The sequence below is a fragment of the Thermobia domestica genome, chromosome 1, assembly GCF_964235325.1.
Source record: "Thermobia domestica chromosome 1, izTheDome1.hap1.1, whole genome shotgun sequence".
In the NCBI taxonomy this organism is placed as follows: domain Eukaryota; kingdom Metazoa; phylum Arthropoda; class Insecta; order Zygentoma; family Lepismatidae; genus Thermobia; species Thermobia domestica.
The window spans coordinates 120,027,927-120,055,608 of record NC_137454.1 but is presented as its reverse complement, the minus strand read 5'-3'; the positions used below and the strand labels follow the sequence as shown (position 1 = coordinate 120,055,608).

At 34.8% G+C, this 27,682-nt stretch overlaps 1 protein-coding gene across 1 annotated transcript in view; it reads left to right on the top strand.

Annotated features, from left to right (window-relative positions):
• The window catches only part of LOC145688429 (neuropeptide Y receptor type 2-like), a 46,690-nt gene extending 29,507 nt beyond the window's left edge, over nt 1-17,183 (top strand). Inside the window, exon 2 of the mRNA XM_081762653.1 lies at nt 15,794-17,183. Coding sequence (XP_081618779.1) covers nt 15,794-16,783 — 990 coding nt within the window. The 3' untranslated portion in view covers nt 16,784-17,183. The remainder of the gene's footprint in view (nt 1-15,793) is intronic.
• The last annotated feature ends 10,499 nt before the right edge of the window (nt 17,184-27,682 follow it).

Here is a 27,682-nt window from a genome sequence, read left to right as displayed (position 1 = left end):
CATTGGCTTCCCTCCCCCCTCCGTGCTGCGGCACACGGAATCAGAATTGTCACTGTTAATCTCAGCTACTCCTAAAACTATGGATTCGAAACTAATATTAGTCATTTTCGATCATTTTGAAATGTTTATCCCCCTCCCCTACGTTGTACTCTCCCCCCTCCCCAACTATCAGGGTTGAATTTGGATTGAAATAGCATCGTAAGTGTCACTGTTTCTCTCATCGACCCCGAAAACTATGGATTCAACACTAATATCGGTCATTTTTCATCATTTTTAAATTTCTATCCCCCTCCCCTACGTTGCATCGTTAAACTGAATAGCCTAAAGTAATCCCTGCCCCTAAACTCATGTATGTTGAAAATTTGATCAAGATCGGTCGAGTGGTTCAGGAGTTAAGTTTTATTTATTTTTATACCCCTCCTCCTCCCCTCAGTTCTACCATCAAAGTGAATAGCCTAAAACCAGTCTAGCCTCGAACCTAATCCATGGTACAAATTTGGTCGAGATCGTTCGGGCGGTTCAGGAGATTTAGAGTCACAAACATAGTGATTTTCAATTGTACATGTATAGTTTGACTACTGGCGGAAAAATTAACCATTATCATGAAATTGAAAACTTTTCTCTGCATTGTGGCATGCGCTTCGGTATGTTTTCTGTCCTTTTGTTTTATTATTTACTTTTTGAAGAGTATACGTCAAACTATATTTTGTAATTTCCCATGTCGATTAGAGGGCTAGTGTCTAGTTTTCTTTCATGGTGCAGCCCAGATATTGCTTATAATTGCAGTAATTTCTGAAAGGACATGCTTATAGTGTAACCACAGAGCCAATACTTTATGTCGATGTATGATTCTTGTTAGAATTCAAACCTCTTACAGAAATTCTTTCGATTGGCTTGATTTAGCTTTCACGCTTCCCTATCTTAAGCTATATTTCAATTCCGTGCGGTTTTTCTTCCCTACATCCAGGGTCGTCTGAACGCATAGGCGCGTCTTAAAGATTCTCTTGCTCGGTAGCCCCTCGACCAGAATTACATGTATTACGTGTAAAATTTAGCCGTAGGGGCCTCATCAACAGGTACGAACTCCCTCGTGGCTAGATGGTTAGCGTACAAGCCTTTGACGTGAGAGACTAGGGCTCAATTTCCGAGAGGAGTTCATGTCTTCCAATCGGACGTTAACCTGTAGCTTATGTCTCATATATTTTCGGCGACGAAGGGGACACTAAGCTGTAAATCAGTCAATCAAGATTTTACCAGGTGATCTATTTTTATCTATATTTTTCTTGCAGTTTTTTTTTTTTTTTTTTGTGCATCTTGTAACTTTTGTTTTGCTCTTGCTGATTTACATGTTTAATTTATTACACACGTATTATCCTCTGGATTATTCTATTTAGACCTGCCTTCTAATTTTTTCTCATTTTTTGATAACAGTTTTATACTGTCTGCAAATTTAAGAGTATGTATTGTTCACGCATACACACAAGTCTACCCCTTGTAGTTATTCTCATACTGCAAATATCCTTGATTTATTGATTGTTCAATGTACGGATTACGATTGCCAGGAAGCATCCTTGCCTAACTTCTTTCTGAATTGTTGCCTCTCCTCTCTCTCCTTCTATCTCAAGTATTACCTTATTTTCCTTTGTAAGTTATATATACTACTATTCTTCACTCTTTCTAGTTTATTTCTGATTCTTTCAAAATCTTGAACATTTTGTTCCATTTTAGATTATCAAACTGTTTATCCAAGCGCACAATTGCGCGGTAAGTTGTTCCTCCAACTCCGAATTCTATTTCCAGTCAATTCTCTTAATATAAGTATTGCTTCTCATGTTTCAGTATTCTTCCTGAAACCAAACTGGTTGCTTCGTAATACTTATTCTACTTCTATTGATCATTTTGGCCGACCATTTGAAACACGTGTTACTAAACATATCGTTCTGTGATTCTCGCATTTCTCAGCATCTACGTTTCTTGGTATTGCTACTATCTTGCTCTTCTGAAGTCTAGGAAAATTTTCCCTTGTTCATAAACGTTATTAATTAATTTACACAGGCTCTGTTGAGCTTTCTGTACCACACTTTGTATGATTTCTGCTTGTATTACTTCTACTTCAGAGTTTGTAATGTTTCGTCGAACTCGAATATGAATATAAGTTCTCCTATTGCTTCTTCTTTCATTCCTCTAAGGTTTCCAGTTCCTCTAATTGCACGCTGCTTCCATAGAGCCTTTCTAATATTTCCTCTATATTTATCATTTTTATATTGCTCCTTGATCTTCATGGTTTCAAATTCATCTTTATTTCCTTATTAGCCACATCTATTCCCTATATATTCTTATTTTTATTCCACTTCCTTATACTTTTGCCTTATTCACTCCTCCAGTTTCGATCGATCTGTTTTCCTATTGTTTTATATTATTTCTTACCCTCGTTGCCGATGTTCGTATTATTTGTTTATTCTTCTATTAATTTCATAAAGTTTTTGCTGATCCATTCTCTTCGTGAACTAGTGCTTCCTGAGCGGTAATAAGTAAGCAAGTTTTTACGTGGCCATTCCTGGTTAATATCTTCTGTCATTTGTGCTGCCTTCTCCACTGTCTTTTATGTAAAAGTTTCTAGAATTTCCTTGTTCTTGAGCTTACCTGTACCAAAGTTTCTATATTTATTATTTTCTTCCATTTTTTTTTTTTTAATTTCGGTTCACTCTTTATCACGACTTACGGGCAACTTCATGAGTTCTTAATTTAATTTCTGAATCTTTCCTTAACTAATATGAAATCTATCTGGCATCTTGAGGGTTAATCTCTAGCATTTTCCAGTTGTAAATCTAGTGCTCTATAGTAAAAAAAATAAGCTGAAAATTGATTGATCACACAAACAATCAAAGCATTTGCAACATTTGATTTGAAGATTACAGTATTGCTGAATTTACCATTTTAAAATAGTTCAAATTTGTGTGTCTTGTAATGGAAGTTTATTTCACGGACATGATCACATCCGTTACAATTCGCTTCTGCTAAGTAAGATTTATGATAAATTACTGCATGTAAAATACCGTGACCTTTCACTTAAGATTGATTGGATTGCGTGAGAACTTGTTTTGTTTTGAAATCCATATATGCATATTCAAAAATAATGGTATGAATGAAAATACAAATTGTAACGTTTATAGACATATGCAATGTACACGAAAAAATATTCTTCGCAAAAATGACACTTAAAACTTCGATAATTAATTGCAGAGAAAAACAAGAAATAAGAATGATTAATTACTTACACTAGTCAACAAGATTTTTACTACATGACTAAAAAATAGGCGAAATTAAATCAATTTTATGTGCAATTGATCAATATGGACATAAAAATGTTTCATCACCTATTATTTTGTTGTAAGTGGGTCTAGGAAAATTCGGTGTAGGAAAATTTTTATACAAAAAATTCTGTGTACGGAAAACTCGGTGTGGGGAAATTTAGGTGTAAGGTAGATTCGGTGTAATACATATTGAATATTACCACTTACGATAGCTTACGACACTTCATATTGTGAAAACGAAAACCATAAAATGTAACGAATAAAATGTTATTACCTATTTCAAGGAAACCAAATTCATTTTTGTGCCTTGAGTTCAATACCTCTTGCAAGTCTTTTGCGGGGTATTACTATAAATTACTTTTCATCACACATTGAAGCTGACACTTTTTGTCAGAAATTAAACAATTACAAATCTAAGTTCAGAGAATAGTTATAGAAACAACTAAAAACACCTTTCATATAGTACATTATAGAACATATACAGGGTTTTTAAAAAAACACGGATTTCATTTGGGTCTAGAATTTCTAACTGAAGTCCGATTTTCATGCGGTTTGTGGCAAATGATCAAGGAAGGATGGGAGATTTATGGAACTATGTTTACTGGTTTAAATTCATTTGGGGTAATGTCGGCCACGCCTCTAGAAAAACAGCAAATATTCGCCAGTGTACCTTGAAATTAGGTTAGGTGCGGTGTGAAAATTTGAGTTTCTTCGTTAAATGGCATCCTCGCCAAGATCAATAAGAAACAGAAAACTGGGTCGTTATATTGAGAATTATGTTGTGCTACTGTATCAATATGATCAGGACACAGTTACAATAATGTACTCTTTGGAGCAACGTTATTTATCGTTAAAAAGTTTTTGGAGAACGGAAATTGTTGTTGCTACGCAAAGGGTATTTACACGCAACTTTGCCGCAAGTTCTGCCCCAGACAGGAACATAATATGGTCGTTAGTGAATAAATTGCAAGAAACAGGATCGCTTCTGAGTGAGACAGGGAAGCATCGGACCTCGCTGGCGAATGTTGTGGAAGATGTCAGTTACCAACTCTTTAAGTCTCCTAAGAAATATCTCTGTGATTTGTAGCGAGAAACCTGCTATAGCTATTCAACATGTGATTTATGTGTGTTACCACTTACACTTAATTTGTATTCTCACTAACATTTAATTTATATTCTTCAATTTCGCTTCAAATGTCCAATATCTCATTCGAACTGTAAGGCACACTGGCGAATATTTGCTGTTTTTCTTGCGGCCTGCTCGATATTACCCCGGATGAATTTAAACCAGTAAACATAGTCCCACAAATCTACTATCCCTCCTTGATCATTTGCAACAAACTGCATGAAAATTGGACATAAGTTAGAAATTCTAGAGCCAAATGAAATCCCTGAGTTTTAAAAGAATCATTCTGTATATACATATGTAAGATGCAAAAATATATTTTTTTTGATCAAATAAGTCTTAGTGGAAAGGGCAATATAAAGCAGGATGTTTTTATCAGATAAAATGGTTGTACAAAAAGTTGACTTCTTCTCCAATCAGACAAGTTTGTTTACCTTAAGTTAAGGTAAACAAGTACTGCAACCCTATTGACTCTTTATTGATTTCTCCTTCAATCAGGTTAGATTCTTTAGTTGAGGCATTTATTTTTACACCTTTGAGTAACATAAATAAACTATGTCGTTTCGTTTTTGAAGACTTTAGATTTAAATATTTATTTATAAAATAGACATAAAATCGTTAGAACTTTTTAAAAAATTTGCCATTTTCAACTTTACCCGCCCAGTAAACTACATTTATTTTTGGAAGTAGAAAATTCTAGGAGACACTCTCTAAAACAGCATAAATGTCAATTGGTAGCAATGGTCGCTTCGCTAAATCACACGAACGGACATCAAAAAAGAAATTTCTCGTCATGTAAGGGCCATGAAATGTTAAAATCCGTCGAAATCTAGAATTCAAATTATTTCAGGAATACATTTTTTTAAATTTCCTTATAGTAGACAGTAAAACTACGTTCTACACAAAGTTTGAAATTAAAACTAATACTCTTCTTTATCTTCAAACTTAAGTTTCTAATGGATTCTACGGTCTACTACAACAAATCTTTCTTTACACCTAGCATTCCCCACACCGAATTTTCCGGACACCAAATTTTCCGTGCACCGAATTTTCTTACACCAAGTTTTCCTACTCCGAATTTTCCTACACCGAGATTTCCTACACCGAATTTTCCTGCTCCCGTTGTAAATCACTAAAACTCATTTCATGCTGGGTATTTTGTTGAAGAAAATCATATATTTTCCTATCATTACTTATATCTGCTACCATGATTATTGAATGGTAATGAATAGGGCAACAATAAAGCATAAAAAGCAGTAAAAGCATAATGGAATTTTTGACATATGGTTGGTACCATATCTGTGATTTTGACCGTTTTACATATCCAAATTTGCCAATCCTATAAGCATAATAAAGCATAATTTACAGAAATAAAGCATAAAGCATAATGCTTAATGCTTTTTATTCCAGATCCTTGTCTATGTGTACAATTAAAATTGTTATATTTTGTGTTGGCTGTTATCAATTCCGCAAACAATGGAAATCAACTGCCAATTACTTTTATGGGGCGTTTACACTTGGTTGATTTAGTCGCACGGCTAAATCGACTCGCTGCATTTGCGACTAAATCGAAGCAACTAGACCGAATGAGATCGATGGATGTGTTCAATTGTTTCAACCGAAATTGAATGATCCTTGTCGACTCGCTCTCCTCTGGTCGATTCGAAATCGACTGGCAATTTTAAAGATGTCCAAGCAAAAAGTAATTGGTACGATTTGCGGTGTTATAGCAGAAGAAAATAGAATCGACCACAGAAAATAGAACGTCTTTCAATTCAGTTGCTAGTCGATTAGTTGCTTTCGATTAACAAGCGATTAAGTTGAAGTCCTGTTTACACTGTCGATTAAGTTGAAAGTGACGTCAATTCAACTGAATCGAACGCAAATCGACTAAGTGTAAACGCCCTATTACGCGTACCAATGGAAGGTTCGAATTCCTCCTCTCTCCGTATCTTCTGCTCAAAAGGTTTTTTTTTACTCACTTTGTGTTAAAAGGCAGGCAAAACTGGCTGTGCTTATTTCAAGATGCCAAAATCGAGAGTGAGTAAGAGAATTCCCAATTGACCATTTCAATGTAGAAGGCGGAAATTTATTTTGTACTCTTTGTTCTAAATTCATTAAATATGATAAGACTACTGTGCAGGTACATGTTTTTTCTTCGAAATACCGCTTTAGGAAAACTGCTCAAAATGAGGTAATTTTTAGTGGAAAAAGTGATTAGTTTTATATACATTTTTAATGCTTGTGTAATAAAAACGAGTAAAATAAAACAAATATGTAATAGAAATGGGTAAAAATGAAGTATAATTCAAGGAACAGCATATTTAGGCATAAGTTTAAAACAAAAAAGCATAATAAAGCATAATGTAAGGAAAAATAAAACATAATATACAGCTGTATAAAGCATAAAGTTGGTTGCCCTAGTAATTAATACAGGGTGCGGCAGAACCAACTAAGCAGTTTTAAGGAGCAATAAAAAGTAAATCTGGATATATAGAGAAAAAATGTTTTTATTTTCTAAATTAGTACAATATACCATTTTACATTCATTTAGTTTTGAAAATAATGTCCTCAAGATGGCGGCCTTTAGCATCAATACATTGCTGTAGACGATCCCTGAAGTTTCGAGCAGCTCTTGCACACATATCGCGGTGTGTGGCATTCACTTCGTCAATAATCCGCTCTTTTAACTCTGGTAGCGTCTGAGGGCGGCTTTTGAAAACCTTTTCCTTCAGATATCCCCAAAGATAGTAGTCACAAATGTTCAAATCTAGTGACCGCGCAGGCCACCCGACATCACCTCTCAAGGAGACGAGGCGTCCCGGAAACATTTCTCTCAAAACATCAAGTGAAATTCGAGCTGTGTGAGCAGTAGCTCCATCCTGTTGGAACCACAAGTCCCCCAGTCCATGTTCTTAAACAATCTCGTTCATTCTGGGTTGTAGAAAATTTTTCAACATTGAAACATAACGTGTGGAATTCACTGTCACGAACACTCCTTCCTCAAAAAAGCTCGTTGTGTAGCGATCACAGATCTGTTGTTTTCACAATAAGCGCGAATGGCAAAACCACGATGTGCACCGGTCCAGATCATATTAGCTACTGAAATGGGGTCAACGACTGAACAAAGGCAGATCACGTGCAACTGTCTACCCCCACCGCAGCTCTCGCAGTAATCGATAGAAACTGCTTAGTCAGTTCTACCGCACCCTGTATTATCGTGTTTTATTCGAAGATGGATGTATTGGTGATTATGACGAAGTGTGAGCTCTTCATATGTGTGCTACGTAACTTGTTACTGTAATCTTAGTAAGTGGATGAATGGAGACAAAAATCGAGCTATACCTCTCGCGGTGTGAATGGTCTGGTGTGGACCCAACAGTCATGCAGAAGACTGTTATTTCTGCCTGACAAAAAAATTAGAATCCATTCAAGAAGACCTAAATCTAATAATGAGTACCCTAATATTCCATCTGCTATATAATCTGTATTGTATTGATCTGAACTCCCCATCCACCTTCAGAATTAGAAGAATCCTCTCCAGCAGAACAAATACACGAATTGCCTGAAACATCCACATCCTTTGACCCAAGTTGCAACCCAGAACCTGAAAAGAAAGCTTTCCTAATTAATCAAACCTGACTGAACGACTTCATGAGAGATCGTAGTCTCACTGAGTTGCTCGGAGCAAAACTGAATAAGTTGCATTTACTGGATCCCAACATTAGAATTTCAATTTCAGGAACAGATATGAAGAATTTCCGGATTATTATGTCATGGGAAATTCCCTCTGTATTTGTACAGATATAAATAGTGTAACGGAGGCACTAGGTTTTCAACATATATTACCTGAAGAATGGAGGCTGTTTATTGACCAGGGGGGATAATGTTTTTTTTTTTTTTTTTTTTTTTGTTTGCTTGTGAGACAGTGGGGCAATTGAATCACACAGCACCGTGAAACAATGGGCTTTTTCCTGAGAATTTAGGAGATGTTAACGACGATCAAAGGAGAAAAATTAATTGAGGATATTTAGGAAATGGAGCAGGAATATCAAAGTAGATGGCATCCTCACATGATAGTTAACTGTGGTGGTTTTCAGTGAGAGAAAGTGACATGCACTACAAGACAAAAAATAGTTGTAATTAAAAAAAATCATTTGTCATTTTTGCAATACTTTGTTCGGTAGCTTCATATTTTAGTTTAATACTACTAGAGGATGTGTAAGACATTAAATATTTAATAACAGGGAGGTCAAAATATATGCATAAAGAGAAATGATAAATACCCGGGATACCGGATATTAGTGCAAAATTTATAGTTTTCTGGAGTTGCTGCGATGAATACTAACACTCCCGACGCAGTTCAAATCCAACTTTAGCCCCCATTGTCATGGGAGTTGGAAAGGCGGAAAAATATGTTCAAAATGATCTATATTAGTGTTAAATTCGGTCACGGAGATAAATACTAAGACTTCTCATGCCATTCAAGTCCATATTTAGCCCCATCATCATGAGGGTTACGGGTATGTGAATATGTCCAAAATGTCCAATAATATGTCCACAAGGACAGATATTAGTGTCGAATCCTCAGTTTTCCGGATCGCTAAGCTTTATTGGTTACACATCCCGATGAAATTTAAACTCAAATTTAGGCTGGAAGGAACATAGCAGCTGGGCCAGGAACACACAGGGGCAACGTCAAAGACGTTGCTCTTCGGTAATTTTTATTTCACCGATATTGAGAAGGACAACGTTGAAGGCGTTAGTATTCGTTATTTATTTATTTATTTATTACCAATCTTGACAGGGACAACGTCAAAAGCGTTGCTTTTCGTTATTTATTTATTTATTTATTTATTTATTTATTAGACCAATATTAACAGGGGAAACGACAAAAGAATTGCTATTTCTTATTTATTACTATCACTCAGTTTTTTAATATTGAATAAACTTTATCCTTCCCGTGAGAAGAATGAATATTTCAGCTAATGATAAATTTTATAATTATGAAAAAACGCTTCTTATCTTTATATATAAAATTGAAAATCACTATGTTTGTGACTCTAAATCTCCAGAACCACCCGACCAATCTCGATCAAATTTGTAACATGGATGAGGTTCGAGGCTGGACTGGTTTTAGGCTATTCACTTTGATGTTAGAACTGAGGAAAGGGGGAGGGGGTATAAAAATAAATAAAACTTAATAACTCCTGAACCACTCGACCGATCTTGATCAAATTTTCAACATAGATGAGGTTTAGGCCTGAAATCGTTCTTAAGATTTAAATTTGATGAAACAACGTAGAGGAGAAGGAGGGGGAGATATAAAAATCAATTTATATAAGACTGAAAGTGACTATTTTTGTAACTTAATAACTCTTGAACTATCCGACAAATCTCAATCAAATTTTCAAGATACATGAGGTTCGGATCTGGAAATATTTTTGTAATTTCACTTTAACGATAGATCCTAGGGGAGAGGGACGTATAAATAAAAACTAATATAACCTAATAACTTTGGAACCACCCAACCAATCTCGATCAAATTTTTAACATATATGAGGGTCGGGCCTTGGGTGTTTTCTGTTGTTTCACTTTCACGAGCCAACCTAGGGGAGGGGGATATATATGTGTAAAAAGATAAAAATAAAAATGACTGCCTTTGTGACTTCATCACTCTTGAACCATCCGACCTATCTCAATCAAATTTTCAACATACGTGACTTAGGGACAGGGATTACTTTAGGCTATTTACTTTGACAATGCAACGTAGACGACGGGGAGAGAAATTTAAAAATGATCAAAAATGACCGATATTAGTGTTGAATCCATAGTTTTCTGGGTCAATGGGAGAAACAGTGACACTTCTGATGCTGTTTCAATCCAAGTTCAGCCCAGATAGTTGGAAAGGGGAGTGGGATAAACATTTAAAAATGATCGAAAATGACCAATATTAGTATCTAGTCCATAGTTTTCGGGATCATTCAGATGAACAGTGACATTTCCGATCCGGTTTAAATCCAAAATCAGCCCCACCACTTAGGGAGAAAGAGATATATAAAAATGATCGAAAATGGCCACTATCAGCGTCGAACTTACAGTTTTCTGGGTCGCTTAGATGAACAGTGATACTTTCCATCCCGTTTATATTCAAATTCAATCCCGCATCTTGGGGGAGTGTGAGGAAGAGATATTTAAAAATGGTCGAAAATGACCGATATAAGTGTTGAATCCATATTTTTGGGGGTCGCTGAGATGAACGGTGACACTTCCGATGCCATGGCCAGCAATATGTGGAGAAGAATATATATATATATATATATATATATATATATATATATCGTCGAAAATAACCGATATTAGTGTTGAATCTATAGTTCTTGGGTTCGCAGATATGAACAGTGACACTACTTCTGATGCTGTTTAAATTCAAATTCAGCAACGCATCTTGGGGGAGGAGGAAAGGGAAATACATGAAACTGATAAAAAAAAAAACATATTAGTGACGAATCCATAGTTTCCGGGGTCGCTGAGATAACCGGTGACACTTCCAATCCCGTTTAAAACCAAATTCAGCCCCGCAACTTGGGAGAGGGGGAGATAATAAAATGATCGAAAATGACCAATATTAGTGTAAAATCCATGGTTTTCGGGGTCGCAGAGATTATAAATGATCTTTCCGGTGCCGTTTAAATCGATGCCATTAAAAACGAAAACAGCGTATTTCACGAGTACTAAAGACATGAGTTCCGGAGTTGTGCATTTAAAGTTTAATTTCAACCCAGCGAAGCGGGTAATATATGCTAGTATTTTTTTTATAAATTTGATTTATTAATGCACTACATAAAAATTTATATTATGATCTAAATTGTAACTTAAATTAAGGTCTGAATTTTCGTTTAGTAAATTAAATCAAATCTAAAAATTGCCGAGGATGAAAATGGTTTATCGTAAAGTATTTAAGTCAAAAGGTAATTTTATTGGACTAGCATTAGCTTATTGTATTTTGTGTTGTCTTAACTGTAAAATGATTGCTTTCTGTAATCAGATTCCATAGTTAAATAAATATAATAGTGACATAATTTAAATTGTGTGTCAACATATTAGATTATTTTGTCTCTTTCACCATAATCCAAGTCGCTTCTGTCACACAAAAATCTTACATGTTACGAGCATTTTATTGTCATTTTCGTATCCAGGAGGTAGATTTCGTTAAGAACCCCTATTTTTGTCCATGTACCACACAAAACGTTTCAAATTGTTGATCAGTATTATAAATTGTTTGGTAATTACTTTTAAAATTATGTATAAAATCACTTTTAATTATTCATACAGCCAATATAATGTTGTTTACAAGCAAACAAAGCATGATTAATGCATTACTATTGTAAATCATAAAAACAGGAAAATGTCCCTTTAAAATCCGTTTTCAGCTCTGGGATTGTACAAGTATCTTATAAGCACAACTATAGCATATGTCTCTTATGATACTTGTGAGAGAAAAAGTTTCAGTTTGACTCGAGTTCTTCCTTAGGTTTACCCTAGTTCTCCCTTTTACAGAAGCTTGCTGAATCTTTAAGCTACTTACGAGCAATGACAGATGAGGAAATAAATCCTGCTACCATCGGGAATCAAATCTGGGTCCCTCTTTGATAGGAAGACACTTTATTGACTACGCCATTGTGACTGACAGTGAGAAACACAGTTTATATAGAAAAGACGAACCAAATCCTAAAACTAATAACGAAACTAATACGAAAAGCAATAATCTGTAAGAACATCAACTTCTGGGATAGCAGTTTCAATTTATCATTACAACTTCGAATCTTCACATAGGAAATTTTAAATTGCATGTTTCACTGAACCATTTATTAAAATTAGAACCTAAGTAACTTTAAAATAAGTAAACAGCTAGTTATGACTTATTTTTCAAAAATAAGTGTTAATTTATGTGTATTTTTGTTTAGTACATTCCAGTATACAAATAATTTTAATCGAACTTTTAATTGCGACATCTTCCTGAGATTAAAAAATATGTTCTAAATAGTTTTAATGCTGAAGTAGACCCCTGGAGGAAACGAATGTTGGCCAAATTGGTTAATTGTCTCTAAAACTATGATCAAACTATAAAATGTGCTATCCATTATACTTAAGTTCGAGTCATATTTCATGAGAAGAAGTCGTAAAAATATTATGTTCCAAAAGTCACTGCACTGCCAAATTGCACGTGATACTTCCTGTCTTTCTATACATAGGCACAGCGATATTTTCGGTCTTTCACATGTGTTAAATTATTACATTAGCTCCACAATCACCTTCATAAAAACAAACCTTTGTCCTTTTATTGCTTCTTTCAAGGCCAGCAAACTACAGATGGTACGGTAACTTGTTTCAAAAATAGACATTCCGCATAGCTAATTGACAACCATGCACAAATCATACAATTGGACTACATCTGCAATCTGCTCAATATAATTTTAATTGTTAATTTCTATATGATGGCTGTCAAAGTATTCCTCTTGTGAAGGGTTGAGAGAACGGAGACTCCAAGAGGAATGCGAGCAAACTATTTCTTCAATTGTACAAATTAACCCCTATTAAAGATAAATGAGAGGTCATGTAAGGAAAACAAATCTTTGAGATTAAGGTTTAGTAAGAGGAGATGGACGAAACAATATCTTCAATCAGCCATTTTTATACCCATTTTCAAAAGACGAAATCTTGTAGAGTATTCTTTTACAACATTTTGTGCAGTGATGAATTTTGTTAGTAAGACTATCCATGGCTTTGGATTGATTATTTTAACAAAAGAAACACCGACCAAAGCTTAAAACACACTTTATTTTAAGCTTTGGTCGGTGTTTGTTTTGTTAAAATGAATTTTGTATTGAATTTCAAAACAAAGCATACGTTTGAACAACAAAACATCCAAAGATTTATGTAATTGCATAAAACCTAATGGTGTACTCATCAGATATGATTCACAAACTTAGAGCTAGCACCACTGGGTACAGGAGCGAGGATTGTATACACCATGCTATCATGGGATGCAGTAGACAGTCAGTGTTTGCCGAACTGTAGTGCACAACATTCTGAAAGCAAAAATTATAGAAACGCGAAACATTGTGATTGAAAGCATTTCCAGGTGTACAATAGTGATATTATCCCACTTACTAAAGTAAGATTTGTGAGTAAGAATGATCTATTGAGCTATTAAATATGTTGTGGAAACTGGTGTTTACCGATACAACAGAAGTTCAGGTCTCAAAGCTCACTGTATGTAAGCGGAGGATGCTAGAAAAAACAAGGAACTTATTTGTGAAACAACGAATCCTGTCAACGCTACAAGTAGCTGGAAAACCAAAGATTTCGCGGTTTTCCATCAAGAGAAACAGAAACATAATCGAAAGTCGGTCTCATAAAAGGTAAAAGATGGCAAGGATACTCCGGCCCTTGCATCTATTGGCATTACCAACTAGATATGCATCGATATGCTAGATTAATAATTTTATTTTGGGCCGGACATAGCTGGGTGCGTATCCAAGTCTCTTTGTCGTGGTCCCTCGCAATATCTTGGAGATTCCGTTATGCAGTGATTATTCCTCAATGGTATGTCCAATCGGGACATATGACCCCCGTTACGACACTCTCAAACCACCATGTCAAATTTGGTTTAAAACGGTTTAGGAATCTCGGAGAAGGTTCGGATAAACGAATGCCTAAGTGGAGTAAAGCAAGAAATAGTAAAATTCTTCCTACCTCAACAATATATTAAACATTTATAGTTACAATCTGAAATTTTATAATTGAAGTAGCAAGTGTCTCCATACCGAATGGAAAATTTTAATTCCTCCTTCTGCATATTCCACATAGAATTCGTCTGAACTTGATGGGCATCCCAATACCTTTTTCCTCCCTTTTTAAGTTAAACAACAAGAAAACCTCACGCTGAAATACGTGTTTGATTATTTTAGATGACAAAATCTAAATACAAAATTTCATTTGTCTAAACCGAAGGATATAGGCATCTTAGTGAACAATCTCGATCCTATTTCCTTCTCTACTAGATGAATTAAAACGAACGTTTAAACACATAATTCTGTTATTTAAAGTGAAAAATCTCCAAATTTCAACTTAATGTCTAAATACGGAATTTCATATCTCTAATCTTAATGAATTACGAGGTGTCCACATCTTATTATAATAATTGCAATCCCTTTTTCATCTGTTCCACTCAAATTTTCAATCACTTTTCCTTTCCTCTGAGGTCAAAAAAAAAAAAAAAAAAAAAAAAGAATAGCCGCTGAAACACAAATTTAATTAATTTAAGTGAGAAGTTCAAATATCAATTTTTACGTCTCTAATCGTAATGAATTCCTAGATAAGAACATTTTGTTATAGTAATTACAATCCTTCATTTCAGCCCTTTTCTACGTCGTGATACCTAACGTCACAAATACTATGTTCTGTCCAAATTTCTAGTTTCTAGTTTAAGAGGTTTTGCCTACGAGTCAGTCAGTCAGGATTTTTTATTTTTTGTATAGATCTGTGGAGATTTACTAAGATTCACAGTCAGTTATAGTCAGTAATCGACGAGCAGTGGGGCAAGTTATTGGAAAGTCTTAATTTGTAGCTTATTTTCCACTGAACCAGGGAGGATCTTGGTGTTTAGTATCAATTTGATCAAATTCTATTATGATTGGATGATTCTTTATTGATTAGCCTATCAGCGTTCAGAATTTTCAGTGTTTCTGTTATATATGTCTGTTAAAAGAATTTAAAAATTATTAACAATGACTCTCTCTCTCTCTCTCTCTCTCTCTCTATATATATATATATATATATATATATATATATATATATATATATATATATATATATATGCAATTTCATTTATTTTCGATAGTGTCTGAAGAAGGATATGTTAGATATCCGAAACTGCCACATTATTTTATTATTTTATAATAAAACGGTGCTTTGCTCAGCATTTGTATTTTAATGTAAGTTATAGTTACAGTATTTATGCATCTTTTTGCAGTACCGGTACAATTATTTAAATAACTCTCAAAACAACTCCTATTACAGCATAATATTGATTTGGGGCGTGTTGTATACTGTTCAGATTGTGTTGTACAGTTGTAAATGATATTCAGAGCATAATTCCCCCTTTTCCCCAGTAAAGTTAAGAGTTTTCTCAACCAATACAAATGCTTTATTGTGTATCTATTTATAAACTTGCCTGCATATATAATTTTTGTGGGATATTTAGATTGTCGTATATATATACAAATGAATATAAATATAAAACTCATTTGACATTTCTAATGTATGAATTTTCTACTTTTCATTGCAGTTCGTATGTGGCTTTGTCCTCTTGTGGACCCTGACTCTGATCAGCGCCGATAGATACAGATGCATCGTAGTACCTCCTTATAGAAGTCGCATAACAGCAAAACATTCTCTGTTCTTAATGATCGGAATTTGGATAGTGGCCTGTCTCCTTTTCCTTCCCGTCGCCTTTTGGTTCCGAGAACAACCAATACGGATTTTAGATGGTGATTTAAAAACCATTTGTACTATGGTGTTTCCAAAAAGCGATAGAGTTACGGTTTCTCTTTGTTTCATCATACCTGTGTTGTTGATTGCTTGCATCTGCCCAATGGGTCTGCTGATTTTCCACTACCAGAAGATATTCCAAAAGTTACTCAATACTAGAAACAGATGGGCGTCCCCGTGTGTGGTGAATTCAGCTCCTGGTTCAACTCTTCTAGAAGATGCACCGGATTCCGAAAGACGTGACAGTGAGTTAAGTATTAGCGGGCTGGTTGGTTTAGGTCTTGGACTTGCGTTCCGCAAAAGTTCTCAGCCAAGAGGTTCTTTGACCCAACACGAAGAGGTCAGATTTCATAAGCATCTTCACGTTGTACGCGTCCTCTTGCTTAACGTAGTAGTTGTGCTGCTTATGTGGTTACCAATAACAATTATGATGATCCTTATTTACCTAGATGGAAGCAGACCAAATGAAGACACCAGGTTCTTTCTCAGGTCTCACGATTTCTTGTGGACACTAGTGATAGCATTGTTAAACACCGTTATCAATCCTGTGTTGTATGGGGTGTTGTCCGAAAATTTCCGTAATTGTTTTCACCGCATGTGGTTGGCTCTGTTGTCGAGAAATCATCTATCAGATGATGTTGGTTTCAGCAAATCGCAACTGGAAACCAACCAAGAGAAGTCTAAAACTAGAGAGAGTTCTGGAGGCGGTGGCAAAACCGATATAGCTAATAATGGCCGTGTCGGAAATGGTCACATGGCCTGTCCAGATGGTGATCAACGATTTTAGAGAACGAAATAATTCCAAAAAAATCAGACTTTTGAAAATAATAAATGAAACTTTATTGAAAGTAATTTTTACAAAACATATAACGTTGATTGATAGAACAAAACTATTAAACTACGTTAGATACACGATAACTTTCAATATTCGAACTTAAGAAAAAGTTATTACGAACAAATACTTCGAATATAACGAAGTTAATTGCTATGTGACAGTGATTTTATAAACTAAACTTATACAATATGTACTTTGCATTTACGTACACATATTATTTATATTATATAGAATTTTGTTGAGACTATAACGATATGTGTATTTAAAATTGTTGTCCGTTAGTTGTATATGTTACAGATGTTTATTTATGTATATATATTAATTTGTTGAAATATAGAGAAATAATGTTATAGACTGCTGTTTCGGCCAGTTAATATTCTTTTTAACGCCAGACAAATTTTGGTGTAGAGCCTCTCGTCGTGACCGAGCGGTTAATATGCATGCTTCCTATGGGCGTAGTTCTGGTTCGATCCAGTGCCTCAGATACAAATCACAGTAGTTCTTCGTAACACTTTTTAATCAGTAGGTCATATCTCACACGTCCTTAGTGTTGAAAAGGGGTGTTAAATTAAGAAATAAAAATTTTGGTGTCTGCTAATGCATAGGAGAACTTAAAATTAATTTTCGAGTACGTTGTATTCTTAATCTGTTTTAAAGGTATTCATATTATATCAAAATCGGTATTTGCCAACTGCAGTTACGTTAGTTGTAATGGGTACCAGGTAAAGATAATAGTAAGAGGTAAAGTTGTTAACGAGAGAAGACGTAAGGCTGTTGAAAATGTGTCGAAACAATGATGTCTCGTATTGGAAAGTATATCTGTCTCTATTAGAAGAATTCTGACACGAAATTTGTATCGTCTCATCTGCTAAACAACTCTAGAAAGGGGATTTGAACCACTGCTCATACTCATCAAATATTTTGAGATTTTAGCATTTTAGTAAGGAATAATAGTTCAAATATTTACTGCCATTTCCATAGAACATCCCCAAACTAAAAGCTTGGCTAGTGTACTGGATGTAGGCAACATACGTCTACATACATTTAAATTGGGTGGAGGGAAGATAACGTTTCCTTTTTCTTTAATCCAACATTTCACTCGTTGCAGACGTTCGACTAACTTTTAAAGGCTCAAAGCATGCATAAGCCCTGACACCATTTGTATCGCTCATACATTTAGAATAAGTTGTTCTACTAGTAGACTATAAAGTGTTTCAAGTATCAAAGTATAGATTATTTGAGAGGCGTGCTCAAAAAAGTTAATGAAACCACAAGAATCAACTTATTGGATAAAAATGTTTCATGTTATACATTAATGTGCAAGATCGCATCTTCTAATCACGTGCTCAAATTCCTCTCCTTAATTTATTTTCAAGAAATTTCAACACTTAAATTCTAATATTATTTATGATGGTTAGATTATTTTGAGGAAAGTGTAGCAGTTGAATACAAGAGCACAATGAATATAATCAAGTTTTACAATCAGACCTATCATTATTTAAAATGTAGAAAGTGCACTCTAATGGATTCACAGGTACAAGAAATGGAGGCTGTAGATTGTGATTCTTGTTACCAACAATATTTCAAAATCTATGAGGGATACAAGGAAAGGACTTAGATCTGCAGGTATTTTGTAATCAAACGTAATTTACGTACGCCTAGTTACTTTCTGAATGTAGTGTTACATGAAGATCATATGTATGGTACAGTTCTCGATCTGTATACCTTCTGTTTTTCAAGCCTTTTTTGTTTTTCCATCAAATCTAATATGACCTAAGCTGGAAAGCACTAATAAGCAGGCCCGCAACCAGCCATAGGGTTTTTTTGGGGGGGGGGAAGCATGAATATGTTAGGGGGGCCTAGTCATTAAAAATTCTCTTACAAATAGCTAAATTGTGTGTTTGTATTAATAATAGCATTTTGTGTTAAGGTCTGGAGGGGCCATAAAAAGTTTAGGGGGCGGCCAGGCCCCACTAGTTTCCCCTGTGGTTTGCGGGCTTGCTAATAAGTGTAAAACAATAGTAACATCGAAATATTTATAATAAATCAGATTTAAATAAGTTTAGGCCTTCGAAGAAACCTATTATTCGTACTCAGGCATTTAATTAAATTGTATGGCATATTTTCAATTCATAATACTGTATACATCTATAAAAAAGAAAAAAGAAACGTAAGAAAGGAAGGAAGCATAACATTTCAATATGCCAAATTATTTTAGTTACTTAACGTGATATATCAAGATGGAACTACTAATTCTGTTTTATAATGTGTATTAACAATGAAATTGGAAAATAATTTTTTAAAGGAAATCATCCAATATATTTCAGGTACTATCTCAACATTTTCCTGGCTGGATAGAGAAAAACCTTGAAAAATTTAGGATATTTGATCACAGGGTTTACACCTAGGATCTCTCAATAAGGAACTGAGGACGCTGTTATGTAATACAACGAGCGTTACTGTATTTAAATTAATGTATACAATTTTAATAACAATGAAATTAATGTTTGGTTATCTTACATAATTAGACCTCATGCACGCTCATAATAGTGGTATGGTTTAAGAAACGATTGTTAAAAAGAAGCAACTAAGTAATGCTGACCTGTAAGGAGAACACTTGTTTTTTCGAAACTTACAAAAACGACAACTGTATAAGATAGGGTGACCAAATCGTCACCTAGAATCGTCACCGGGACACCTTTTATTTTTGGATAGGTTGCTATCTTAAATATATTTTTTTTAGCTTCTCCGTTCTCTCTCTCTCTTTTCGTATCTCTCAGAAAAAGGGCAAATTTACATTTTTTTCCATTTTGAAACCTATTGAAAAGGTAGCAGGATTAATTACATACTAAAACGATGAAATATTTGAAAACTACTAAAAATATATGAAACATTTCTCAGTTATAAAAATGATTAACATGAGATATATTCATGAAAATAATGTAATGCAAAACATGAGTTCATTTCATGAAGTAGATTCATGAGAATACTTAACTGTTGTCCCTGCCAGCCATCTTTAAAACTTCCTTTTTTTTCTGATACAAAGTTATAAAAGTCACAACAGTCCATTTTGAAATTGTATAGTACTTGAAGAATTGCAGAAAGGGTCTCCACTCACATCCTGTTTCTTTTGTCTGTCCATTGAATGTTCATGAGCGAAAATATTCTTTTATTATTGCCATTATGATCAGAGATCGCAGACACATATTGACATATCTTTAAAAATTCAGAGTTCTGTTCAGACCTAAAATGACAAACCCACTTCTCGTGGCACTGGAGCGTTTTTTTTTCTTTTTTTTTTATCTTCCTCGTTCCACTGCTTTATATTATTACTAACAAAATCCTTCAACGAAGCCATTTGATCGAATAGCATAGAATCATTTATTTCAATACCTTTCTTCTTGAAGTACGCAACACTATTTTCAACCTGTCCCCAGCTGGGGATGTCCTTTAACAGCATCCATTTGAATATTGAAAAAGTAGAGAACGATACACTCCACTTCCTTAGATATTCAATGCAGGTTTCATAAAAGTCATTAACTTCATTTTTGAAGTTGATTTTCTCTTGTTGCGTAATTTCATTCCTTTTAAAAACAGATTTTACATTAAATGACAACTTTGAGCATGCCTTCCAATACATCACTGACTTCCATAACACTTCTTGCACTTCTTTCAATTTTCTTAATTCCATGGTGGAAAGTACTAAGCTGGCTATGGATAAACCATAAGTATGCTTCACTTAAAGGATTATTAAAAAACGTAAGCAAAATTTTCGGAGCGTTCTCCTCGCTTAAGAAGAAATCCTTTAAAGCATCAACCAATTTTAAAATTCGTTCTACTGTAGGCGTCAAAGACAACCAACGAGTTTTGGAATGTGACAAAATAGTACCAAATTCAAAGTCAACCATTTCACAAAATTCTTTTAGCCTCTCTGTTTGTACTGTGTATACAGAGAAATATGAGAAGAGCTTGATAACAATACTTTCTACGTCACAACTTAATCTATCAGCAGCTGTACCTACGCAGTTATGTAAGACATGTGCTGGACAACCCACACCTTCAATATTTCCATGTAAATTACCTTTCAATTTTTCAAACACATTACATTTGCCCTGTCTGTTTAAACCTCCAAAATTTGTGTTTGTATTGTCACCACAAAACGCAGTGCAACTGTTTTTATTTAATTTAAACTCATCAATACAGTTCAAGCAGAAACTAGATATCTCGTCTGATGTTTCACAGGGCAAGGAAGCAAATTTCAATAACTTTGATTTTACCCCTTCGTTTATGTCGAAAAACTGAATTACAAAAGGAAAGATTTTGATGGCTTTATGATTACTCGCATCTGTTGAAATGCCATTAAAGGGGGATTTATTTATCTCTTCAATGCTATTTTTTTAAACTAAATGGAGCTAAAACACCAGTTATCAGAGCCGATTGCTTTGTTCTGGCAGAACTGAACTTCGATGATATTGATGAGTCACTAAACATAAGACTGTTTAATTTATTGTTACAATCATTTGACCTAAAACTGTGATGATGTTTTACCGTATGGAGGCCTGAGTTAGCTCAGCAGCTTTCACTTTTCTTTCTTCATTTGACTCTTGTTTTATAAAATAATTGTTAAGAGACTTACTGCAACTTGGCGCACTCAGTCTGTTCCTATGTTTGACTGATTTGATGTGTTGTTGTGTCTGAACGACTACCGTGTCCAATACTAAAAACACTGCTGCAAACTGTACACTCGGCTTCATTGTCATAGCGTCCTTTTTTAATATAGTTCCACTCTTTAGAATACTCCTCCTTAAACTTGCACACACGCTTAGGCATTGTTAAGGAGATATCACGGAAAGTAACAGAATAAACAATTCGTTCGTACAACAAAACAACCGCTACACGTCCTATTTGATTTGAAGCTGGACTCACTCTGACCTGACCGAAGATAATATTACACAGCGGAAAGACAGGCAACTACAATATTAAACTCATGTATCGAGTTTGTGGCTGGAGCGATCAGATCTGTCACCGACAGAATTTATAACAAACTACTTTCAGCAAATCATCATCGGATTCCAACTTCTTTTATTTGCTTTTTCTTTACTTTTAAACATTATTTCACTTACAACTAGTTTTCTTTTACTTTAAGTTTTATGGTTCTATACTTTTGTTCCCCTTTCGTAAATAAAAGTACGTTATGTCTTAAGTCAAATCACGGAAACACGGTACTGTACTGATGACAGCGCCTCAATCTTCCACCGCCCAAAACAAAGAGAAAAAACAGGTTACATTTGATTTTCGTAAGCTTTCAGCCCTTGCACTGTCGTCTGCGGAGTGGGAGTCTTGGAGTAGGGACGCCTGGGAGGGGAAACAGTACAGCCAGCACATCCACCATCGCAAACGTCGTAATGACGTTGCTCAGTAATCCCAATATAATCACATAGCTTAGAAAATAATAATATAAATTAGAAAATTTTAGCGATTTGAAAAATTTTTCCTATGTAATGTAAATACGGGACATTTTGGCGTCCCAGGAGACTTTTTCGGGACACCGGGAATGGTAGTGAAAAAACGGGACAATCCCGTTTTTACGGGACGGTTAGTCACCCTAGTATAAGATAACTTGTATTTCTAACATATACTTTGCTTCGAAACGTTAAAAATTAACATTATTATTTGTGTATCTTACGTAAATTAAATAACATAGGAAAATCATAAAATAAAAATTAACTCATATCGTCATGGACGGATGTTCTGACCTTCCAAATACCATTGCTCGGATCATAAATATGGTGAATCAGACTTTAAAAAAAAAAAAAAAAAGCGAGAGAGGTTTGTATCTTTAGCTTTACTGATTCAGACGAGAAGTGAAATTAAAGTGCTTCCTCGTAATAATTTATTGCGTATTACTTACGAGAAAGCAAGAAATATTTATATGTGAGATACTAGAAGTGTTTGTTACTCTCTCGAACGTATGCACTGACATATTTACTGCACGAAAAGCTAAGAACGCAGTGGAAGAACATGTTTCTTGTGAAAGAGAAAGATCATCTGAAGTTCTTTTATTCTTTGTCGAAGATTTAAAAAATTTTTTCATTGTATTATTATTATTACTATATGTAGTAGCAGCAATAATAGTAGTACTTTTAATATTCTAAGTCCCCACAATTACTTTTGAATATTACCATGAGTACCTGTGTAGAATTTAAGATGTTAGAATATGATACAGGAGCTAACAAACGACTGCTTATGATACACGCAACAGCGTTCACAGATTTTTTCCTGGCGGAAGCCTAACTAAATATCAAGGAGTACAAAAGAAGTACACTAGACTCTCGCTAATCCAGCCATTCCTGGCACATATGGGTGCCGGATTATTGAGTGTCTGACATTTATTTCTCTGAACAGCTAGAAATTCTCACTCATTCTCACTCTTTCGCATAACCTTCCGTTTTCCTAACTCACTATCCATTTGTGTTGAGTACTGTCGAATAACATCTTTCTTTTTGATGTCATAAATAGTTACTCGTCCAACATTGAACTCAGCAGCAATGGCTTTATGCGAAGTACCTCGATTTAACTTATGTAAAATTTCGAGTTTTTGCTTGAGGTCTAGCGTAACGTGTTTCCTTTTAGAAGACATGATTCCGAACTGTAAAGAATGCTACAATTTCGAATACGTACAGTATATAAAGCATTATTTTACTAAGCATTGTTGCGCATGTGCACGATAATTCATGGTGCACGTGTTTTTGGTTGGATGTGCGCCGGATTACTGAGAGGCCAGGATAAGCGAGAGTCTAGTGTATCATTAAAATATGACTCGTAGACATTCAAACAACAAGAAGAGATTTTTATATATTATTACTGTAAATGTTTCAACGTTATGCTCAAATTTCTATTACCAGTATATGATGCTATTTCTGGAGATAATCATTTGTAGTTTATGTTGGGAGATTAAATAATGGAAATGTTATCATTTGGGTGGATTAAATGAGCTATGTTAATATACAAGGTGTTAATATACAGCTCTAATATCTGCTCCCAAGAATGGTAATATGGAGGTGGAAATAACTCACAGAATGCAAAAGATTTGACAAAATTTTTAAAACAAGTATGTGGCGTTCTGTATGATTGTAAAATCACGGTAAAGAATAAAATTATGATTTATAAAACAGTGCTGAGGCCAGCAATGATAGACAGAGCATAAACATGGGCAATATAGAAAACATAGGTAAGAAAAGGAATGAATGTCACCGAAACAATAATTCCGCGTTGGATGTGCGATATGAGAAGAGACAGAATGAGGAATGAGGGAGTAAGGGGAACAACCAAGGTTGTAGAGATATCTTAGAATATCCAAGAAAGAAGATTGCAGTGGTTTGGTCATCTAATAAGAAGAAAAATGACTATTTCGTCAGCAGAGTAAATGAAAATGAATGGGAAGAGAGACAGAGGAAGACCGAAAAGGAAATGCATAGATATGGTTAAGAACGACAACAGGGAGAAAGGTGTAACTGAGGAAGAATTTCGGCAGAAGGTCTTATGGAGAAGACTCGAATCAGAAACGTCGACTCCACATAAGTCGGAAAGGTTGGAGAGCAAGAAGAAGAAGAGTCAATTACTTGGAGAATATAAAGAATATCTAGAATTTAGAACATAAGTCAGATAGTATCAATAACATGCTATTAGAAAGGCTTTCAGATATTTTATTATAAGCCTTTGAAACCTGGGTGTATAGTTTATGACTTCATAATGTCCTCCACTGAAAATTCTAACGGTAAAATCGATTGTCCAAAATTAGTTTCTGATGTATTATTACATATCCCAACAGGTAAGACACTGGAACATTCTATTATAGAAAAGCAAGAATTCACATATTACATAAATCTCCTCTGTGGAGAATGTGTGCTTCATACAACGAAATGATTAGATTTCATGTAGTAGATGTATTCAGAATGTCCGAAACCAAGTTCAAAAGAGTTGTCTGGCAATAACTTCTGAATAATTAAACAACGTATATTTGTGTATATATATCATAATATATGTGTAATAGTGTATGTTAAATAATTATGTATACGACATTTTAACTGGACATTAAGCCTGTTGTGTTGTCCTTATGAAATAAATAAATTCTGCACTGTACAAAAAGTTTTAGGAACATATATTAGTTTGTTGAATAGTGCTTTGTAAATGTTCAATTGCCTACTTTCAAACATTATCGTTTGTTCTTTTTGAATTATTTGAGACAGATAGAACTAGGGTTGATTTTGCCGATTACGGAAAAAGTCTTCCTTCATACTAGATTAACCAAATCTTTGTTTAAAGTACACATTACATTTACTTAACTTTTAATGGGTTAACTTGCGACCGTAAATTAATGTTTAACAGGTTTGTTCCATGTATTTTCCAATGTAGGGTGAGTAGGCTGGAGCCTAGGGCAGCATAAAACCTAGAGGCGGCATATTTATCTAGCTCTCCCCCTCCTTATATGTATTACAGAATAAATTAATTTATTAGATTAGAAATTTTTGATGTGGACGTTTCTGCACATACAGAGTATTACAATATATAGGCCTACTAATTTCCTTTTTTTTTTTTTTTTGAGTAATTCTTCCGTATAAATAATGAGACTCCGTGTAGCAGAGATTGAGTGCTGGATAGATTATTCTCAACAATTTGGCCTATCTAACTTACAACTAAGTTTAAAACTCCATCAAAATATAAAATTTTCATTGTATCAAGAGAGATTGGGCAACAGCAACAACAGCATCTTCAAATTCAGTAACTACAAATATATTTGAAATTACAATATTTATTTTTTGGGAGCGGAGCATTTCTGGAAGTATATTTTAATCTGAAAGTACATTCTAGAGCGTGGTAATATGTCTCTGCGTAATTCCTTCTAAATAGCAATTTATTGAAATGTTTTGAAAAATTGTACTTAAATCCAAACCCCAAATCTGATGGCTCTAATAACTCAGAAACCAGCGTCTACACATGAAAATATTTCACATGCGTACTACTAAGTAACTTAAGGTCTACCTCTATGCCAAGTTTAGTCCAGATCGGAAGACTTCTGTAGATCGCGCACTATATATCTATATCCTTCTATCTATTTATCTTGTACATATATATATATATACGTACGTATGCACTGTCCTTGTGATTGTTTCTCTTTATATTAACTTGCATGAATGATGAAAGAGTAGCGGAAAGCGTACTGAATACTGTCAATGGTTTGAGTTACATAACTTTGTGAATCAGTAAAAGCGCAGCGAACATAGTATTCAAAGTTTTATACACATACCGACATAAACACATAAAGCATTATGAGTTCTTTTGTTATGAATTGTCTCCAATGTGCGATAAGGAAATGTTACAAACAAACGAGGTAATGAATGACACTTAGTGCGACATACAATTTAGCAAATTACATCATATGGAAATTACAATTACTTCTATGAAAGGAGTCATCGATTAACTTTCTCAAGGACACGCTGGATTTTTGAGTTGACGCTCTTGAACCTTAAAAATCACGGCATGTTTAAGATACTTCCCCTTTACTAACTAACTAACACTGTTTGAACTAAGGGGCCGCGGTGGCTCAGTGGTAGAGCGTTCACCTCTGGTGCTTGGGGTCCCGGGTTCGATCCCAGCCCCCGCCAAGTGAACTTTGTGTTGGACAAACACCGTGTGCGTGGGTTTTCTCGGGGTTCTCCCGTTTCCTCCCACTTTCTTCATTCCACCATTTCATTCATTACTCATCATCACCGTCTCCTTTAGCCTAACCTTCATAACCGTGGGACATAAAACTCAAAGATTTCATTTCATTTCACTGTTTGAACTAATGATCATGCCTCTAGGTGAAAGTGTCCGCGGTACGTACGATGAATTTCAAGCTGCACTTTTTACACCAACTTGAGGACCCAAGATCCAATGGAACCATCTTTAAACGTAATGCGCCCATAAGGTGCCTAGAAAAGTAATCTCAAATTTCGGATATAAATAAATATAAATATCTCAACTTTGAGGTAACTGTTATTCTGACTCCATGGATGGATGTATTTGAACCTAGTTTAATTAGAAATGTATCCAAGTGTGGGCATCTTTCACTAGTGGCACGATCATTAGTTCTATGCTGTAGATTAATCAAGGACCTTAAGAAGAATAATGTGACAAAAAGAGAAAAGAAAATGATGTTTAAGTTGAAGTGTATGATTATTAATGTCGCTTATTTCCGTAGTTCAAATTATACTACTCTTGAAACGATTCAAAGCATGTTTGGTACCAATTAAGTACAGTCCGCAGCAAAAAACCTGCAACATGAGCATATAAGTTTATTGTGAAACTATGCCTAACAGCGCAGGGAATCAACATATCGTCTAAGTGACACGAATCACGCCAGGAGAAACCTCGGCGTCCTCCCCCTGCACACTTATTTTGGAGCAAAATACTTCGTCGTTTTGCAATGAACTTACATGCTCATGATGCAGGATTTTTTTTACTGCGGACTGTACAAAATCTCAAAATATTAACTTTATAACATCAGTTATGGTATTCTTATAGCAGTTTTATCAATCAACAGCAATTATATGGAATTTGTCGAAAGTATCTACAACTGATTTTTAAGATACGGAAAATATTTAAGAGGACTTAAATTATTGTATCCTGGAAGTATATTTTATAAAATACGAGGAGAAGTCAAAAGCAAAGAGCTTAATTTCTCGCACTAGGGTTTGGTAACACTGCTAGTATTCAGCGCTGAACTAGTGTCGTCTGCAACACTTCTATGCAACGTATCACTCTTATTCCCGTGTTAGTCGTTGGAGTGTGGCAGTTAAACATGATAGC